Raw genomic sequence first — 20780 nt, 5'->3', positions numbered from 1 at the left:
AACAATCAGCTCTGTGGGAGGGAGGGGGGAGGGAGGGGTTTGCGTGAGAAATGTATGTTATCTTCCTGTATTGTTGCTTCAGTTAAAGTGGATGTAAACCCGAAATGTTTTTATTTATTTTTTGCTGCCACAATGTAGAGTAAAAGATTTCCTATCATCTGTGCCCAGTCTTGCCACACAGAGTTAATCCAGCTCTGAGCAATCCTCTTTTATTGTTCAGTGAGATAAAACGGTCTAACAGAGAAAAACCTTGGTCCGTTCCGCCCCCTTGCTGTGAGTGACAGGTTATTTACATATCTCATGCACTAGCTTGGAGACAGGCATTATTTTTTCATTCCCAACCCCACTCCTTTTCTGAAGTCATGTGGTTACTTTTCTGGATTTTGACTGGATGTTGCTGATCACAGCAGAATTTAGTGTAAGGGGAGTGTAGAGCGGGGCAGTCTACTGACATCATGACTCCACCCTCCGAGCTCCAGACAACAGACCCACCCACAGAACCTGCAGTTTTTCAGTTCTTATAACAGACAGAGGGGAGACATTTGACAGTTAGGGATACATGCAGGAGGCATGAATATCCTTATAGATCAGCACTGTGGCAGTAGTTTACAAAGAATGAGAGTGGGTTTACATCCACTTTAAGACAGTGATTCGACTTCTGAGGCGACTTCCATTGAAATCAATGGGTATAAGTTGCCTACAAGTTGCCTAGAAGTCAGATTGAAGCAGTACAGGAACCTTTTCTGAAGTAGGAGCGACTTCAGTAGTGTACATTAAGACGGCTCCCATTCACTTCCATTCATTTTCTCGACCGCGCGACTTGAGGTCAGATCCCAGGTCGCCCCAGTGTGAACCGGCTTTTACAGTAAACCAGTTTGTGGATATTCAAGTATTTACATATTTTAAAAATGCATTAAATGGGCTTTAACAAACCCTCAGAGCCGGTTCACACAGGGGCGACCTGGGATCCGACTTGAAGTTGCCCCAATTCGTCCCAAGTCGTGTGGTTGAGAAAATCAATTGAAGTGAATGGAGCCGTCTTAATACACACTACTGAAGTCGCTCCGACTTCAGAAAAGGTTCCTGTACTACTTCAATCCGACTTGTAGGCAACTTGTAGGCAACTGGTACCAATTGATTTCAATGGAAGTTGTCTCAGAAGTCTGATCACTGTCTTAACTGAAGCAACAATACAGGAAGATAACATACATTTCTCAGGCAAACCCCTCCCTCCCCCAGAGCTGATTGTTGTTTGATTGGCCACTGGAAAGCCTCCTGTCCTGGAGGCGACTTGAAGTTGCCTTGTACTGTCCAGGAGGCAACTTAAAGCCTGATGATTCATACTCAAGTCGTGTCCAAGTTGCCTCCCAAAGTTGTGCTGGAAGTCATGTTGCCCCTGTGTGAACCAGCTCTGACTGACCTCTGAAGCTGCAAGCACTGTGGAGCAATTTGTTCTTAAAGTTCAAAGCAAACTTGCTAAAGTTATTCCATCACCAGCTCAGCTGGCTCTTCTGCTTTTTTCCCAACAGTGGTTGAGCAGCATTGATTCCGTTTTAATTCAATTGGGAAAAAAGTTTTCTTGGAGGTGGAAACATGTCATGTAACCTATTATGCAGAGAACACAATGCAATGCATTGTATGCTCCACACAATGCTCAACATTTTTTAAATGAAATGTAAAATGCAGGAGCATTGTGAAGCATTTCCAGCGATGTCCTGTGGTGTGCAGAGAGTGCGTACCGCAGGTCTTTATAAATACGCCTCTTAGTGAAGTACTTTAAACAGCTGGTGTAGAACCTAGCCAAGATGTCTTGGCTTCCAGCAATCCTTCAGGATGTCTACTGTGATTAGAACAATTCAGAAAACTTGGGAGATTGTGTTACCTGCTCTCTCGTTCATTATTCCCAGCACTAAACCATATGCCTCCTCTTTATTAGTTCTTTATATTGTTTCTGTTTTTTTTTAACTGCACTGTAAAGTCTACATTTAATAATCTATAATACAAGCTTATTTCAGTGTAATTTCTGCCTTCGAGCATTACCTCTGTTGGAAACTTTGACTGCTAAATTGAGCTTACAATAACGGATTTCAGAAATTGCTAGTCTTACGATAAACAGAATGACAAAAATCTGATATTGGTAAAGCTAAAATGTATTTTTTCATCTACCGTATTTTGTAGGCGACTGTCTTTATAGAACCTAAAAAGGTAATTGATAAAACTGTAGAGGACTTAAAATTAAATACATTTTGACATATTTAGTGCACACCATATCCCATATCAACCTACATACAGCTGTACTTATCTGTAACCTACCATTGCAACCTCTAGGTATTTACACTAATTAATTTCTTCATAAAGATTTAATTAAAGACAGTTCAAATTACTCTTTTATTTAAAATGAAACACATCTTAGGCCTCGAACACACGATAGGTTAAACAGAGGACAACGGTCTGATGGACCGTTTTCATCGGTCAAAACCGATCGTGTGTGGGCCCCATAGGTTATTTAACCATCGGTTAAAAAAAAGCCAACTTGCTTTAAATTTAACCGATGGATTCCTAACCGATAGGTCAAAACCGATCGTTAGTAGGCACGACAATCGGTTAAAAATCCACGCATGCTCAGAGTCGACGCATGCTTGGAAGCATTGAACTTCATTTTTTCAGCACGTCGTTGTGTTTTACGTCACCGCGTTCTGACACGATCAGTTATTTAACTGATGGTGTGTGGGCGCGACAAACCATCAGTCAGCTTCATCGGTTAACCGATGACAACGGTCCATCAGACCGTTCTCATCGGATGGACTGATCGTGTGTACGAGGCTTTAAAGTGGTAGAAAGCTCTGCTTTTGAACCTGTACCTACAGGTAAGCCTATAATAATAATAATAAAAAAATAGATTTAGCGCAAAATATTACTAAGGCCCCTTTCACACTGGACACGGGAGATGCGGTGACTAAAAATCACACAGCTATACTGTCGTATTTACCGCGATATTCAGTCGCTAGCGATGCGGTTTTAACCCACGCTAGCGTCAGAAAAAGGTTTAATACCGCCCTCAATGAGCCTCTGCAGAGGCGTATTGCCGGCGGTATTGCCGGCGGTATTACCTCGGTTTCCCATTGATTTCAATGGGAAGAAGCGGTGTAGGAGCGGTAAACACCCCGCTCCTATACCGCTCCAAAGATGCGGTAAGCAGGACTTTTGGAGCGGTCCTGCTAGCGCATCGCTTCAGTGTGAAAGCCTTTGGGCTTTCACACTGAAGACTCATGCTGCGTACACACAACCGTTTTTCGGGTTGTAAAAAATGAATTTTTTATTGGTCTAGAAAAAACACAGGGCCAGATCCACATAGAAATGGATACGCTACGCCGCCGTACCTTACCTGGCGGAATTTCGAATCCTCAACTATTTCGCGCCGTAAGTTACGGCGGCGTAGTGTATTTCTGGAATTTGCGGAATTCAAATCGACGATTAGGGGGCAGGTTTCATTTAAATGAAGCGCGTCCCCACGCCGAATGAACTGCGCATGCGTCGTCCCGAAATTTCCCGCCGTGCATTGCGCGAAATGACGTTGCAACGATGTCATTTTTTAAACTTAGACGTGACTTACGTCCATCCCGATTTACGGAAGACTTACACAAAAAAATTGAAAAAAATCAAATTTCGACGCGGGAACGACGGCCATACTTAACATGGCAAGTCTATCTATACGCCGCAAAATACCAGCTTTAACTATACGCCGGAAAAAGCCGACTAGAGACGACGTAAGAAAATGCGATGGCCGTGCGTACGTTCCTGGATCGTCGGAAAAAGCTAATTTGCATACCCGACACGGAAAACGACGCAAACTCCACCCAGCGGACGCCGAAGTATTGCATCTACGATCCGAAGGCGTACGAAGCCGTACACCTGTCGGATCGAACCCAGATGCCGTCGTATCTTGGTTTGAGGATTCAGACTAAAGATACGACGCAGGAATTTTGAAAGTACGCCGGCGTACTCTCTCTCTGGATCTGGCCCACAGTTTTTTTCAACTTTTTTTCAAATGCGTCCAATTACTTCCAAATAATGAAACAAGGTTAAAAATACTGTGAAAAATAACAACATGAAAGAATATACCGTATATAATAAAGCACCCAGTGTCTTCATTTCGCAGTGCGTATCCTTCACCAGATAGAGTGTCTGCTCACCTCAATACAAGGAACAGAACGCTCATACCACTCCAACCCAGATAAATCTCATCTCCTCCTTGATTTCCCAATAGACCAGTCCATTGCCCGAAAGACTCCAATTCAGCTCACATGTCATATAAGGCAAAAGGGCATAGACGTTTGATTTCTTTATTAAAATTCCCTGCAGTAAAATTACACTTACAAGATAACAAAATCAATAGCGCTAAAGGAATCTTTCCATCCGGGTCTCCACCATGTACAGTGCGATCCTGGTGTGACGTCACAGGCTCAGGTCCTCCCTAGATGCGTTGCGCCCCATAATTGGGCTTCCTTCGTAGGCCTACTCTTGTAAGTGTAATTTTTATTGCGGGGAATTTTAATAAAGAAATCAAACAGAGTACACTATGTCTATGCCCTTTTTCCTTATATGACATGGAAGCCAAATTGGAGGAGTGCGTTGGGCAGTGGACTGGTCTATTGGGAATTAAGGAGATTTATCTGGGTTGGAGTGCGAGAAGCGTTCTGTTCATTGTATTGAGGTGAGCACTGCGCATGAAGAGTGAAGACACTGGGGGCCAGATTCAGGTACATTGGCGTATCTTTGTGCTGGCGTAGCGCATCTCCTATGCGCTACGCCGACGTAACATTGAGAGGCAAGCTGAGTATTCACAAAGCACTTGTTCCCATATTTACGCCAGCGTAACGTAAATAGGCCGGCGTAAGCCCGCCTAATTCAAAGTAGGCAGGTAGTGGGCGTGTTGTATTAAAATGAATCGTGACCCCATGTAAATGCATGGCTGTACAAACGGCGCATGCGTGCGCATGCTCAGAATCACGTTGCATATACTCCCTAAGATACGATGGCTCAATGCGTATGACGTGAACGTAACTTACGCCCAGCCCCATTCACGTACGACTTACATAAACAACGTAAAATAAGACAGCTGTTCCCACATTTCCGATGTCCATACCTTAACATGACTTACCCCTGCTTTATGAGGGGTAAACTTACGCCGTACGTACGCCTTACATAAACGGCATAGCTTACTGCGACGGGCGCAAGTACGTTTGTGAATCGACGTATATAGGTAATTTACATATTCAACGCGTAAATTAACGGAAGCGCCCCTAGCGGGCAGCGTAAATATGCACCCAGATACGACGGCGTAGGAGACTTACGTCGGTCAAATGGAGCCAGAATTCAGGCGTATCTGGTTTTAAGAATACGGCGCATAGATATGACGGCGCATACTAGAACTTACGCGGCGTATCAACAGATATGTCGGCGTAAGTTGTCTCTGAATCCGGCCCTGGGTGTTTTATTATATATATATTCTTCCATGTTATTATTTTTCACAGTATTTTTAACCTTGTTTCATTATTTGGAAGTAATTGGACACATTTATTTAAATCAATCGTTGGACACTTACCTTTATGTCACGTTGATTTGTTTGTATGTTTATTTTGGTGTTGCACTACACTGCATTTATTTCAAGCCTATAATAAGGCTTACCTGTAGGTACAGGCACCTTTCTCATCCAGGGTTCCTTCAGAGGTTTCTAAGGGTTCATTGAGCTATGGGTGACTTCTTCCTCAGATGAGTAACCACTGACAACAATGATATTTTTAGCTATCTGTAGGGGGGTCCTCCCAATGACCATAAATGTAACTTGTAACCATCACACTGATGTAGTTTGAGCTGTACATATAGTAATTATAAGTAGGGGTTCCTTGACCCCGGAAAGTCTCAAGGGTTCTCCTGTGTTAAAAAGGTGGAAAAGGTTGAGGTACAATGATTATCTCCTAAACAAGCAGTGTTTAGAAGATATTCACACTGGAAGCAGCCGGTATCATCACCGGCGCATGCGCACTGCGCTCTGAAGGGTGGCATGGCGTCCCTCCAGAGCTCTGTGCTGCAGCGGTAACTCCCATGCACGGGCGTGATGCCATCGCGGCTTGACCATTCAAGCGAACCTGGAAGGAAGACTGGGTGAAGATGGAAGCCCTGTCAGCGGCGATATCGTGCTGCTGGAGGACTTTGTTTTAAGGCAAGTCTGCCATAACGTACTAGTAGCACATTATGGCTTAAACCGCCCAGGGATCCACATTTTTTTTTTTTTTCAATCAAAGAGTTTACTACCGCTTTAGGATGGATCAAACTCCCATTCCATTCCATTCCAGGCATAATCAGAACAGGCTAAGGCCTCGTACACACGACCGTTTTCCTCGACAGAATCCATCAAGAAACTTGGTGGCAGAGCTTTTTTGCCGAGGAAAACGGTCGTGTGTATGTTTTTCATCCAGAAACCTGTCGAGGAACTCGACGAGAAAAAAAAGAGAACAAGTTCTCTTTTTCCTCGACGGGAGTCTCAATTTCCTCATCGTGTTCCTCGTCGGCCTGGTTTTCGACTAGAAACACGTTCGTGTGTATGCTTAGAAACCCGCGCATGCTCAGAATAAAGTATGAGACGGGAGCGCACCTTCGGTAAAAGTAGCGTTTGTAATGGAGATAGCACATTTGTCACGCTGCAACAGTCTGAAAAGTGCAAATCGTCTCTCACCAAACTTTTACTTAACACGCAGTAACATGAGATTAGCAAAAGCAGCCCCAAGGGTTGTGCCAGGGGAATCGAACTTCCCCTGCCGTCATACGTGTTGAACGTCACCGCGTTTGAGAACGACGAGATTTGGTCTTGACAGTGTGTACGCAAAGAAAGCTTGTCAAGTTTCTCGACAAGCCTAACAAGGAACTCGTAGAGGAAAACATTGTTTCATTTACGAAAAGTTCCTCGGTTGTGTGTACGAGGCCTAAGAGTTTGACTTTTCAGCTAAGCTATTTTTCCCTTTCCTATGGGATTGATTTACTAAAACTGGAGAGTGCAAAATCTGTTGCAGCGCTGCATAGAAACCAGTCAACATCCAGGTTTTTTTTTGTCAAAGCTTAACTGAACAAGCTGAAGTTATGCCCCGTACACACGATCGAAAATTTTGACCGTGTGTATGCCCTATCGGATTATATCCATCGGAAATTCAGAGGAATTCAGAGTTCTCTTTTACTCTGAGGCCCCGTACACACGGCTGAGGAACTCGATGTGCCAAGCACGTCGAGTTCCTCGTCGAGTTCTGGGATGAAGCCGCCGAGGAGCTCGGCGGGCCGCCTTCTCCCATAGAACAACAAGAAAATAGAGAACATGTTCTCTATTTTCTCGTCGAGCTCCTCGGCGGCTCCATCGAGCCAAAACTGTACAGACGACAGAGTTTCTCGGCAGAATCCGGGTTTTGACCGAGTTTCTCGGTGAATTCTGCCGAGAAACTCTGTCGTGTGTACGGGGCCTGAGGGAATTCTGTTGGAATTCCAATGGGATTTTGATCGGACAAAAGTCCGACCGTGTGTACAGGGCTTTAGAAGCTGATTGGCTACAATGTACAGCTGCACCAGATTTTTCACTCTACAGTTTTAATAAATTAACCCCTATGTGTTCTACATATATTCAAATGCAGATGCCACTAGAGAGCGCTATGTAGTATATTTTCCATTATGGCTTATTTACACCTGCAGTGCCCCCTTTAAAGTGATCATTGGTGAATTGTTTAACAGAAGGTATTGGACAGGTGGCTGGGAGGCATTTTTTTTCTCCTCTCTGCCTGTTCTTACCCTGTAAAGACCTTACCACCACACCACAATTGCATGTAATGCACACAGTTGCAGTGCTGTTGCGGCATTGCCCCATTCACTTGAAGGGGACAGAGATATGATTTTTGTAGTGGCCATGGAAAGTGTAGAAACCCCTCTAACCACTGTGTTAGATTAAGGGGGGGGGATGGGGCAGTAAAACACAAAACAATGTGACGCATGCCTGACGAAGAGGTCCTGTGTGGCCCCGAAACGTTGCAGATTACCAATGTTATGTGATCCTCTGAATAAATGTTTGTACAATATCTGAAAGATCTGTGGTGTGCTGGTAATTTACAGTATACCTTGGTTTATGATGATGGTGTGCGATGGGAATATTATTAGGGATGCACCGATATATCGCTAGCCGATACATATGGTCCGAAAACAGCTGTTTTGGGGACATGCTGAAACAGCTTAAAAATTGCCGATAATGACTGCTTGCACGATCACCGCTGACTGTCCCATGTCCTCCAGCCCCCCTCCGTTTTGCTGCAGTCTCTCTCCCTCCGTGTCCCCCTCGGTTTTTCCTGCTCCCCCGTGTCCCACCTGTGTTTCTCTCTCCCTCTGTGTATCCCGCCGTGTTTCTCTCTCCCTCCGTGTATCCCTCCGTGTCCCCCCGTGTTTCTCTCTCCCTCCGTGTATCCCGCCGTGTATCCCGCCGTGTTTCTCTCTCCCTCCGTGTCCCCCCATGTTTCTCTCTCCCTCCGTGTATCCCTCCGTGTATCCCGCCGTGTTTCTCTCTCCCTCTGTGTCCCCCCATGTTTCTCTCTCCCTCCGTGTATCCCGCCGCGTATCCCGCCGTGTTTCTCTCTCCCTCCGTGTATCCCTCCGTGTCCCCCCATGTTTCTCTCTCCCTCCGTGTATCCCTCCGCGTATCCCGCCATGTTTCTCTCTCCCTCCGTGCTCCTCCTCCACCCCCTGGAACTGTCAGGATGGAGAGCGGGGTAGGAGCCAGTAAATCCGGCTCCTTACTGTTCCGAATGGACAGAGACAGTGATGACTGACTGTCTATTCACATAACTGAAACATCGTAAACTGTGTTTACAATGTTTCAGTTTATGAATGAAAAGAAGCCGCTGTCTTCTGTCAATTCATTTTCAGCGCAGCTGAAGCTGCAGAGAAAGGGATTGGGGAATCTGTGTCCCCAGTCCCTTTCCCTGTCTCAGAGGGGAGATGTCAGAGGTCTGTTAAGACCCCTGATATCTCACCAAAGCCCCCCCCCCAACAGGGCTGATTTAAAAAAATAAAAAATAAATTGCAATAAATAATTAAAAAAATAAGATGTAAATAATAATAAAAAATAAAAAAACACTGACAATCCACTACCCCCCCCCTCAAAAAAAATACCACTGTAAAAAAATATAGTAAAAATAAAATAAAAAATCACCATAAAAAAAAATAGTAATTATTAAAAAAAAAAAGGTAATTTTCGGCTTGGGTTTCGGTTTCGGCCTGACATTTTTTTTATTTCGGTTTTGTTTCGGTTCTGAAATTTCCATTTTGGTGCACCACTAAATATTACCGTATATATGACCACCATTATTCATATAACCAACTTGCAAAGAACTCTTAGCTTTTGTTAGTACAACCTCTAGCTCAATGTCAATCATAATGTATTTGGTAGATTGGCTACAACCTTGCAATAGCTGCTACGCAAAGTAGATTCATACCTATAAAACCAGATTCATTCTCGTTCTCTCTGACTTACTCTGGGGGAATCTTGGTGGATTGTCATTCACATCAGTGATCACTATAGTGACCGTTGTTGACCCTGAAAGTCCTCCCAGTTGACCAGCCATATCTGTGGCCTGGATCACAACGTCATAGCGGTCCCGAGACTCTCTATCAAGGTCTGACACTGCCGTCCGGATCACACCTAGATAAAAAGGAATAATAAAGTAAAAAGATGCAAGATACATTCACAGCTTAGCATCTCAGCAGTGATGTCGGAATCAGGAGAATCGTCCATTCATCAGTATTTGATTCGCCCGAGTATTTCCACGTTGGTCTGTCTGATGTGTGGAGGATCACACAATAAATGAGGCCAGGCAATCATAATTCATGGATTGTACGAGTCCCTGCAGATTGGACAACTCTTCATGCATACATTCAGGGAAGAAAAAAAAAGAAAGAAAAAGCAGTTTGTCTGGATTTTTAATCAATATACTCACCATGACTTTTAGCAGAAAAATGAAGCCGGTTTTAATAGCGATGACCAGAAACAATTCAATGTGTCCCTCCAGGTTATGTTTATTGTGCAACCCGCTATGACCACATATGTTGCGGCTGCGCGATCCCACACCATTCAACAGACATAATTGTATTTTAAACTCAGTAAAATGTTCATCTCTAAATACATCGACATAATAAAGACATAAAATAATAAAGGGCACCTGTCTAAGAAATATTGGGCTGCTATTCGAAAATATGTCAAATAATTAAAGTAAACCCTCACCTTGTAAATCAAATAATGAGTATATATATATATATATATATACATATATATATATATATATATATATATAAATACCCTCCCCTTCTCATTTGTTTATGTGATCTCATAATCCCTGTTCTCAACTGCATAATGAGCTCAGAGAGCTAGGGAAGGAGAAACATCAGCACACTTGTCTTTTCAGTAATTGGCTGTGCGGGGGGGGGGGGGGGGGGGGCAAAACAAGTCTGATCATTGGAGGAGAGCAGGCTGATGCCCTGTACGCACAATCGGACCTTTGTCCGACCAAAATCACATCGGAATTCCATCGGAATAAAATAGAACTCTATGTAAACTCTGATGGAATTCATCTGAATTTTCGATGTGGCATACACACGGTCGGAATTTCCAATGGAAAAAGTGTGTACGGGGCTTGAGTTCTCAGCACAGCCAGAAAACTGACAGCACTGTGCTCTTGTGCCTAGTGTGGTCAGTTTAACCACTAGCCGACCAGCCACCGCAGTTATACAGCGGCAGGTCGGCTCGGCTGCGCGAAATCACGTAGGTATACGTAATTTCGCACTCCAGTCATTAGGAGCGCGTGCGCCCCCTGCTCATCCCTGGTCCCGACGCGCGTGCCTGGCGGGCGCAATCACCGCCGGGCACCCGCGATCGCTCGTTACAGAGCAAGAACCGGGAGCTGTGTGTGTGTCCTGTCAGGGGGAGAAATGACTGTTCGTCTGTTCATACAATGTATGAACAGCGATCAGTCATTTCCCCATGTAAGTCCCACCCCCCCTTCAGTTAGAACACACCTAGGGAACATACTTAACCCCTTCCTCGCCCCCTAGTGTTAACCCCTTCCCTGCCCGTGGCATTTTTACAGTAATCAATGCATTTTTATAGCACTGATCGCTATAAAAAAGGCCAATGGTCCCAAAAAAGTGTCCAAAGTGTCCGCCATAAGGTCGCAGTACCGATAAAAATCGCTGATCGCCGCCATTACTAGTAAAAAAAAAATATTAATAAAAATGCCATAAAAATATCCCCTATTTTGTAGACGCTATAACTTTTGCGCAAACCAATCAATAAACGCTTATTGCGATTTTTTAACGAAAAATATGTAGAAGAATACGTATCGGCCTAAACTGAGGAAAACATATTTTTTTATATATTTTTGGGGGATATTCATTACAGCAAAAAGTAAAAAATATAACAAAAAATTCAAAATTGTCGCTCTATTTTTGTTTACAAAAAATAAAAAACGCAGAGGTGATCAATTTGTGGGAAAAAAAGGACGGCAATTTTGTTTGGGAGCCACGGCGCACGACCGCGCAATTGTCAGTTAAAGCGACGCAGTGCCGAATCGCAAAAAGTGGCCCAGTCATTGACCAGCAAAATGGTCCGGGGCTGAAGTGGTTAAAGAAAAAAATAGGAAGGCAGATGGACTATCAGGAACACCAGGTATTTCACACAAAGGAAGCAATACAGAGAGAACAGGATACTTTTTCATACAGGTATGTAACGGAATGGCCCGTGACACCCAGAGACCTTTGAAGGATGTGGGGTACTCCTGTGCCAGTGTCACTAATGACTCTTGGGTCTAGGGTCACCCTGTGCCCCTTTTGGGCATAGGGTGACTGAGGAACGATAATTCATGTTTTGCAGGATATCTTGGAATATTACAGTTTTGTTAATGCTGTCCACAACAGGTCAATAGGATGTCTCCTTCAATGTTTAACCTAGGCCAGGGATATGCAATTAGTGGACCTCCAGCTGTTGCAAAACTACAAGTTCCATCATGCCTCTGCCTCTGGGTGTCATGCGTGTGGCTGTCAGTCTTGCTATGCCTCATGGGACTTGTAGTTCTGCAACAGCTGGAGGTCCGCTAATTGCATATCCCTGACCTAGGCTGTTGAGATGCCAATTAAGTCTGTAAAGGTCAGATTCCATTGTGTGATGCTAATACTGTTTTGTGTGTGGAATATACTTGTCAACTGTAGTAATTAGGTCATGTTAATTATGTCAGACCGATGCCAAAACGTCTGACATAGGAATGTGTATTATGCAGGTGAATCACTGATTGGCGGAGTCAGAACGTCTGGGGGATAATTAACTCCTCTGAATGTCATTATCTAAAATAATGTGTATGAAGCCTCACAGTAGAAGCTGCGGGTGCCGGGCAATAGATGTTCCGCTGGCACCCTCCGATCATCAATAAGAGACACAGGATGTAGCTCTGCCTATGTAAACAAGGCAGAGCTTCATTCTGACAGGGGGAAAAGTAATTTTGAGTCCCTTAGTAAAAGCACCATATACAGTACACAAAAACACTGGCTAGGCACACAAATGGCCCTTTGACTGCCCTAGATGGTTACCCCCTTCCCAGTCAGCGTCATTAGTACATTAGAACAATATAATGGGGCAGATTCACATACAATTGCATGAGCGCAGCGTATGTGAAATACGCTACGCCGCTGTAACTTACTTTTGGAAGCTTTGAATCCAGAAAGAATTTGCGCCGTAAGTTACGGCGGCGTAGTGTATCTCTCGCGGTGTAACGGCGCCTAATTCAAATCGGCGAGTAGGAGGCGTGTTTCATTTAAATGAAGCATGTCCCCGCGCCAAACGAACTGCGCATGCGCCGTCCCTAAATTTCCCACTGTGTCGCAAGGACGTCATTGTTTTGACGTGGACGTAAATTACGTCCAGCCCCATTCACGGACGACTTACGCAAACAAAAAAAAATATTTTCAAATTCGACGCGAGAATGACGGCCATACTTAACATTGCGTACGCCACCAAATAGCAGCTTTAACTATACGCCGAAAAAAGCTGAACGGAAACGACGTAAAAGAATGCGACGGCCGCTCATACGTTCGTGGATCGACGGAAATAGCTAACTTGCATACTCAACGCGGATTACAACGGGAACGCCACCCAGCGGACGCCGAAGAATTGCATTTATGATCCGAAGGCGTACGAAGACGTACGCCTGTCGGATCTAACCCAGATGCCGTCGTATCTTGTTTTGAGGATTCAAAACAAAGATACGACGCGGGAAATTTGAAAGTACGCCGGCGTATCACTAGATACGCCGGCGTACTCTCTTTGTGGATCTGCCCCAAAATGTTTGTCCTTGGGTTTAGGCATGCTTTATGGTCTAAGTCCTGCATATTCATTTTATTTTAGTTCCGCTTAAAGGCCAGCTCACATTACAGAAACGCAGTCCAGATGCGTTCCGAATGCGTTTCTGCATGCTCGTTTTTTTTATGCATTTTATATGTATTCCAGAGCGTTTTTTCCCCCGTTTTAGTTCCAAAGTTTCCTGTGTTTTTCTTTTTTTTCTTTTTGCTATGATGTGTTCTTGTGTGTTTTTGATGCATATTTTGCCATGTTCCAATGCAGTTCCTTGCAGAAAAAATGCAGCATGTCCAACTTTTGTTGTCTGTACTGGAATTCACTGCAATAGTGTGAATTTTCCATTGAAATCCATGTCCATGTATTTATGATGCAGAAAAAAAAATGCACTGGACTGCATGTGGTGTGAACTCGTCCTTAGGGCCAGTGCACACCACATGCAGTGTACTGCATTTTTAGTCTGCTTAAAAAACGCATGCAGAGTGTTTTCCATGTATTTCAATGGCTCTAGCTCACACCAGTGCAGTGCGTTCCAACAGAGGCGGCTCTCTAATTAAGCAAAATAGGGGTCGCCTAAGGCCTCCCACTCACAGGGACTCGCGGCCACATAATTTGCCTGTGATCCATACTAATGTCGCCGTCATCGGATCTCTCTATTACCCCTCTCTCTTTCTCACCTCCCCCTCTCTCCCCCCTCTTGCATTGGCTGAATATGTCTGATGGGTGAGGAGGGTGCCCTGGAAGTGGTGCTGATCACCTGTGTGCTAGATCCTTCTGCAGCCATTTTTTTCTTGCTTGAATTATTTTTCCCATTATTGGTGTGAGTAGGGCCTCACATCTAAGTTTTGCCTTATGCCGCGTACACACGGTCGTTTTTCGGCATTAAAAAAAATTTCATTTTTCAGCATGTCCAAAAAATGACGTTTTTCCAACTTCATCATTAAAAACGACGTTGCCCACACACCATAGTTTTTGAAAAATGATGAACAAAGCGCGGTGACGTACAACACGTACGACGGCACTCTGAAGGGGAAGTTCTATTCGCTTTGGGCTGCTTTTAGCTGATTCCGTGTTAGTAAAAGACGATTCACGCTTTTTTGTCTGTTACAGCGTGATGAATGTGCTTACTCCATTATGAATGGTAGTTTTACCAGAACGAGCGCTCCCGTCTCATAACTTGCTTCTGAGCATGCGCGGGTTTAAAACTTTGTTTTAGCCTACACACGATCATTTTTTACCACCCCGAAAAACGACATTTTCAGAAGCCGAAAAACGACGTGAAGCCCACACACGATGATTTTAAATGACGTTTTAAAAAATTTATTTTTTTTTCATGCCGAAAAACGACCGTGTGTACGCGGCATAAGGCCTCACAAAGCCTAGAGCCACCTCTGCGTTCCAATGCAGTCAACAAAAGTAGAACATGCTGCATTTTTTCGGCATGGAATGCAGTAAAAAGCATGAAAAACGCACGGAACGCAGCAAAAATACATTTGAATGCACGTGTCCTAAGTTGAGATGAAAAAAAAGGGGAAAAACGCAGCAGAACGTGTCAAAAAGCGCACATGTATAAATGCATTGGGAAGACAGAAATAGTGATGTAAAGCGGCCCCGTAAAGTGTATCTGTCACATTGATGAATGTTTTCTAAGCCGGATAGTTATGCTTCTGAAAAACAACTCATCAATTTCCTAAGAATAAAAAAAAAAAACGTTGTTTGCTGCACACATCTTGTCTGTTTGCCAACATACTCCGGCAGTTGTCAGATTTACACATGTACGATCGTAAGCCGCACGCGAGTGGTGTGACTGAAATTGCTTATGTTTGCTCCTGGAATGTGTAATTAAAGACTGGCAGCTCGTTGTATTGAGCTGTGATGTAGGTTTTATAATGTTAGTGCTGACTTATGAATTTTCTACCATCGCCAATAAACATCCGTGACAGCTACCTATTGTTGATTGAAAGACATCAATAACTGGCAAACGACGTGTAGTGCTGGCCAGGCTGTAGGAAGGAAGCTTAAAGGGGTTGTAAAGGAAAAATATTTTTTCCCTAAATAGCTTCCTTTACCTTAGTGCAGTCTTCCTTCATTTACCTCATCCTTCCATTTTGCTTTTAAATCCTCACTTCCTGTTCTTCTGACTGTAACTACACACAGTAATGTGAGGCTTTCTTCCTGGTGTGGAGAAAGCCTCCTGAGGGGGCGAGCAGAAGTGTCAGGGCGCCCACTAACACACATCTCCTTTCTCTATCTGCAAAGTAGAGAGTGTCCTGACCCTCCTGCTCGCCCCTCCCCCCTCAAGAGGCTTTCTCCACACCAGGGAGAAAGAAACCCATCGTAGCTGGACAGGAACGGGATCAGGGGAGGGGGGTCATGACAGGGTGATAAGGCAGGAAACCCAAGGGTTAACTTAGGAGGCAGGTTGGCATGGGGTTTAAAGGGTCACTAAAGGAAAAAAAAAAATTTGCCTAAAATTAATGTCTGCAAGATAGACAGACAGAATAGTGTAATGATTCTGTTAAAAAAAACAAGTAAATACCTATTAAATTCCTTCATCTATATCACCTCCGGCATTCTAGTTTCTGTTCTCTCATTCACTTCCTGGGTTGTATTGTTTGTTCATGTAAGAACTACATTTCCCAGTATGAATTGCGGCACGCCCAGTAATTCACACCTCCTTGAAGTCTCTAACACGTAGAGAGCGTCCTGCCACACAGATGTAGTTCCCAGTAGGGGGTGAGCACGTTACTGACCACCGCAGTAAAGCCTCCCTTCACGGTGGTGAGTAACAATCAGACAAGCAGGAAGTGAACAGAACAGAGAAGAAATAGAGCGACTTCTGAGCAAAAACGAACAATGAGGAAGTGAAAAGAGGAATGTCTGCAGGTAAAGGATGCTTATTATGAAAAATAAAAAAATCCTTTACAACCCCTTTAAGCCCATTGGCTAACTAGGGGGTGTGTGAGGGGGGAGCTAAGGGGAGTTAGACCATTGCTGGGGGTGGACTATTAACACTCAGCTTCTGGGCAGTAGAGTGAGAACATCCCGCCCCTTATTTTGTTTGGGTTTGTTTTCCGTATGGGTTTGATGTGGCGGTTTGGGGTCCTTGGCGGTGATATAACTGGGTTCATTTAGGATAAGCGGTGGGGAACCATCTTAGGTATGGTATCCTCGAGTGGGATTCACTCAGGACCGATCCGCCCTATAGGCTCACTATGCAAGCCGCTTAGGGCCCCGCAAAGCTGCAAAGGGCCCCCAAAATTACTAGAGGCCCCGCCTGGTGAGAAGTCATTTTCGCCCCCTCACCCCGCTTCTCAACTCGCTGGCTGCATGGGAGAAGAGGTAAGAAGTCAGCACCCCCTGCTTGCTTCTCAATTTATTGTAAGATGTCATTTCCGACAGCAGAACACCCCCTCCCCCCGCTTCTCAACTTTCTTTAATGTGACATGTCACTGTCGTCAGCGCCCCCCGCTTCTCATTTTTAATGTGCCGTGTCATTTTGCTTAGGGCCCCAGGGAGGTCAGGATCGGCACTGGATAGTGAATGGAGAGTGGTAAGGCCCCTGGGTGGCTGAGGTCAGCTGGGTTTAGGCCCCGAGTCTATAAGTAGCGGCTGGGGTGGCAGCTCAGCTAGATGGTGCCTCGGACACAATATTAAGGGCTATGGTTAAAGTGTTACCGTCAAGGATCTCAAAAGCATTATGTCTGTTTTTTGTTTGCTCAATTTGGAATGTTTATGATTGTTATTTATTAATATGTTATTTGTTAATAAAGGCCGGGCTCGGCCATTTACCCCAACAAACTAGTTTGTGTTTTGTTCTCAGGTAAAGTGGGTTTGAATGGGTTGGGGTTACGGTAAGTGGTATGGTTAGTTCTTAGATACCCTAGTCAAGCCTTGCATTACTGTGTGGAGTTACAGACAGAAGAACAGGAAGTGAGGATTTCTCAGAAGAAATAAGGACATTTAAAAGCAAAATGGAAGCATGAGGTAAGTGAAGGAGGACTGCACTAAGGTAAAGAAAGCCATTGAGGGACATTTTTTTTTACCTTTACAACCCTTTTAACCCCCCTGGCGGTATTCCTGAGTCTGGCTCGGGGCAAGATTTCAGACCCAAAAGCGGTATACTCGAGCCAGACTCGGGATCGCCTTGCAGCATCCACAGGCATGGTTTACTTACCTTGTCCCTGGATCCTGCGATGCCACCGTGCTGTGTGAGCGAGCGGTGTCTCCTTGCTCGATTCACACAGTGCCCGAGTGCCGCCGAGCTCCGTTCCCTGCGACGTTACGACGCACGAGGGCGGAGATCGGCGCCAAATTCAAAAAAGTTAATAAGCACATTACATACAGTATACTGTAATCTTATAGATTACAGTACTGTATGTAAAAAATACACACCCCCCTTGTCCCTAGTGGTCTGCCCAGTGTCCTACGTGTTCTTTTATATAATTAGTGGGAATGCTTTAATAAGCATTCCCAGTATTGATATTCGTTTTTTATTAGTGGGAATGCTTTAATAAGCATTCCCAGTATTGATATTCGTTTTTTATTATTCTTCTTCTTCTTAATTAGTGGGAATGCTTTAATAAGCATTCCCAGTATTGATATTCGTTTTTTATTAGTGGGAATGCTTTAATAAGCATTCCCAGTATTGATATTCGTTTTTTATTATTAGTGGGAATGCTTTAATAAGCATTCCCAGTATTGATATTCGTTTTTTATTATTCTTCTTCTTAATTTTAATTTTAATTTTATTCCGTACGTTTTTTGGCTCTGCGTAACTTCTGCATACTTTCAGCTATTGAGACCATTCAACTTTTAAAATGTTCGTCTCATTCAGCTAACGATGGGACTTCTTCAAGTTTTTTTGTACTATTTATACTTTTTAAAATATTAAGTTTTTAGACACTTTTTTTTAACATTGAAGTCAATGAGAACATCCTTTTTCCTGCTTCAAAACACACGTTCTGCCAAAAGTTTCAGCTCCTTCATACTTTCACTTACAGACACCAAACAAACTTTAAAGCGGTCACAAAATATTCAGCTATCCAAACATGACTTTTCAGATTGATATCTTTTACGGTTTTTGTGAAAACGCAATTTACGTTTAGCGATTTTTTCAGAAAATGGAATCGGTTATAATGTAACCCTATGGAAGGGATTTAGAGTGTGTCATGTGACCTTTACAGTGGAGATCTTTGAAAACAAAAATTATCTTTAAAAAAAGGGCGAACAAATTGCTCTCACGCCCACAAGATCTACTTGTCATACAATATCAGTTTTGTGATATGTATTTTAGTTTTAGTTCCAGGAGCTTCTAAAGGACAAGAGCGACAAAACCACTCTCATTGACCGTCATGTTAAAAATTTTAAAATTTTTCCTGCAAAACACACAAAGACGCTCTTTTCTAAATCGCTGGCTTGGCCACAATTTTAAGTTTATCAACATAAATTTCATATTGATGCGTTCACAAGGGCCGTGTCTTTCAAACGGTGAAGTCGCTGTATCGATCGCATGTACGGTTGTGGATTTATTACGTTTTGTTTGGAGGCGTAATTCATGTATTGGTCTGTGAATTAAAAGGCGTTTGTAATGGAATTTCTTTCCATAAATAGCTTTCCTTACCTCAGTGCAATATTCCTCCTCACTGACCTGGGGGGAGGGGAAACCTCTTGAGGGGGGAGGGGCGACCAGGAAGTCAGCATACTCTCTACTTTGCAGATAGAGAAAGGAGCTGTGTGTCCTAAAGATAGTGTAGTGGTTATGGTGAATGGCTTTGGTGCGGGCTCAGCAATTCAGCATTCCCACTCGCATTTTCCTCAGGGAATGCATTTTCTAGTTATTCTTCTTCTTCTTAATTTTAATTTTAATTTTAATTTTATTCCGTACGTTTTTTGGCTCTGCGTAACTTCTGCATACTTTCAGCTATTGAGACCATTTAACTTTTAAAATGTTCGTCTCATTCAGCTAACGATGGGACTTCTTCAAGTTTTTTTGTACTATTTATACTTTTTAAATTATTAAGCTTTTAGACACTTTTTTTTAACATTGAAGTCAATGAGAACATCCTTTTTCCTGCTTCAAAACACACGTTCTGCCAAAAGTTTCAGCTCCTTCATACTTTCACTTACAGACACCAAACAAACTTTAAAGCGGTCACAAAATATTCAGCTATCCAAACATGACTTTTCAGATTGATATCTTTTACGGTTTTTGTGAAAACGCAATTTACGTTTAGCGATTTTTTCAGAAAATGGAATCGGTTATAATGTAACCCTATGGAAGGGATTTAGAGTGTGTCATGTGACCTTTACAGTGGAGATCTTTGAAAACAAAAATTATCTTTAAAAAAAGGGCGAACAAATTGCTCTCACGCCCACAAGATCTACTTGTCATACACAATTTATATATCAAAACGTAGGTATGCTTGTCTGGTTTCAGGCAATGTGATCAGTTTTGCGATAGGCATTTGACTTTTAGTTCCAGGAGCTTCTAAAGGACAAGTGCCCCAAACGCCCTTCCATTGACCGTCATGTTAAAAAGTCTAAAAAAAATTCCTGCAAAACACACAAAGACGCTCTTTTCTAAATCGCTGACATGGCCACATTTTTAAGTTTATCAACATAAATTTCATATCGATGCGTTCACAAGGGCCGTGTCTTTCAAACGGTGAAGTCGCTGTATCGATCGCCTGTACGGTTGTGGATTTATTACGTTTTGTTTGAAGGCGTAATTCATGTATTGGTCTGTGAATTAAAAAGCGTTTGTAATAGAATTTCTTTCCATAAATAGCTTTCTACCTCAGTGCAATATTCCTCCTCACTGACCTGGGGGGAGGGGAAACCTCTTGAGGGGGGAGGGGCGACCAGGAAGTCAGCATACTCTCTACTTTGCAGATAGAGAAAGGAGCTGTGTGTCCTAAAGATAGTGTAGTGGTTATGGTGAATGGCTTTGGCGCGGGCTCAGCAATTCAGCATTCCCACTCGCATTTTCCTCAGGGAATGCATTTTCTAGTTTTAATTAGTGGGAATGCTTTAATAAGCATTCCCAGTATTGATATTCGTTTTTTATTATTAGTGGGAATGCTTTAATAAGCATTCCCAGTATTGATATTCGTTTTTTTAGTGGGAATGCTTTAATAAGCATTCCCAGTATTGATATTCGTTTTTTATTATTCTTAATTTTAATTTTATTCCGTACGTTTTTTGGCTCTGCGCAACTTCTGCATACTTTCAGCTATTGAGACCATTTAACTTTTAAAATGTTCGTCTCATTCAGCTAACGATGGGACTTCTTCAAGTTTTTTTGTACTATTTATACTTTTTAAAATATTAAGCTTTTAGACACTTTTTTTTAACA

General features: G+C 43.2%; 1 protein-coding gene across 2 annotated transcripts in view; it reads right to left on the bottom strand.

Annotated features, from left to right (window-relative positions):
- CDH22 (cadherin 22) overlaps positions 1-20780 on the bottom strand; it is a 300904-nt gene that overhangs the window by 52212 nt on the left and 227912 nt on the right. For both annotated transcript variants that reach the window (XM_040330178.1, XM_040330179.1), the window contains exon 5: positions 9560-9727. In XM_040330178.1, coding sequence (XP_040186112.1) covers positions 9560-9727 — 168 coding nt within the window. The remainder of the gene's footprint in view (positions 1-9559; positions 9728-20780) is intronic.

The sequence above is a fragment of the Rana temporaria genome, chromosome 12 (genome assembly GCF_905171775.1).
Source record: "Rana temporaria chromosome 12, aRanTem1.1, whole genome shotgun sequence".
NCBI lineage: Eukaryota > Metazoa > Chordata > Amphibia > Anura > Ranidae > Rana > Rana temporaria.
The sequence above is the reverse complement of the archived record's forward strand: the minus strand, read 5'-3'. Positions and strand labels throughout refer to the sequence as shown.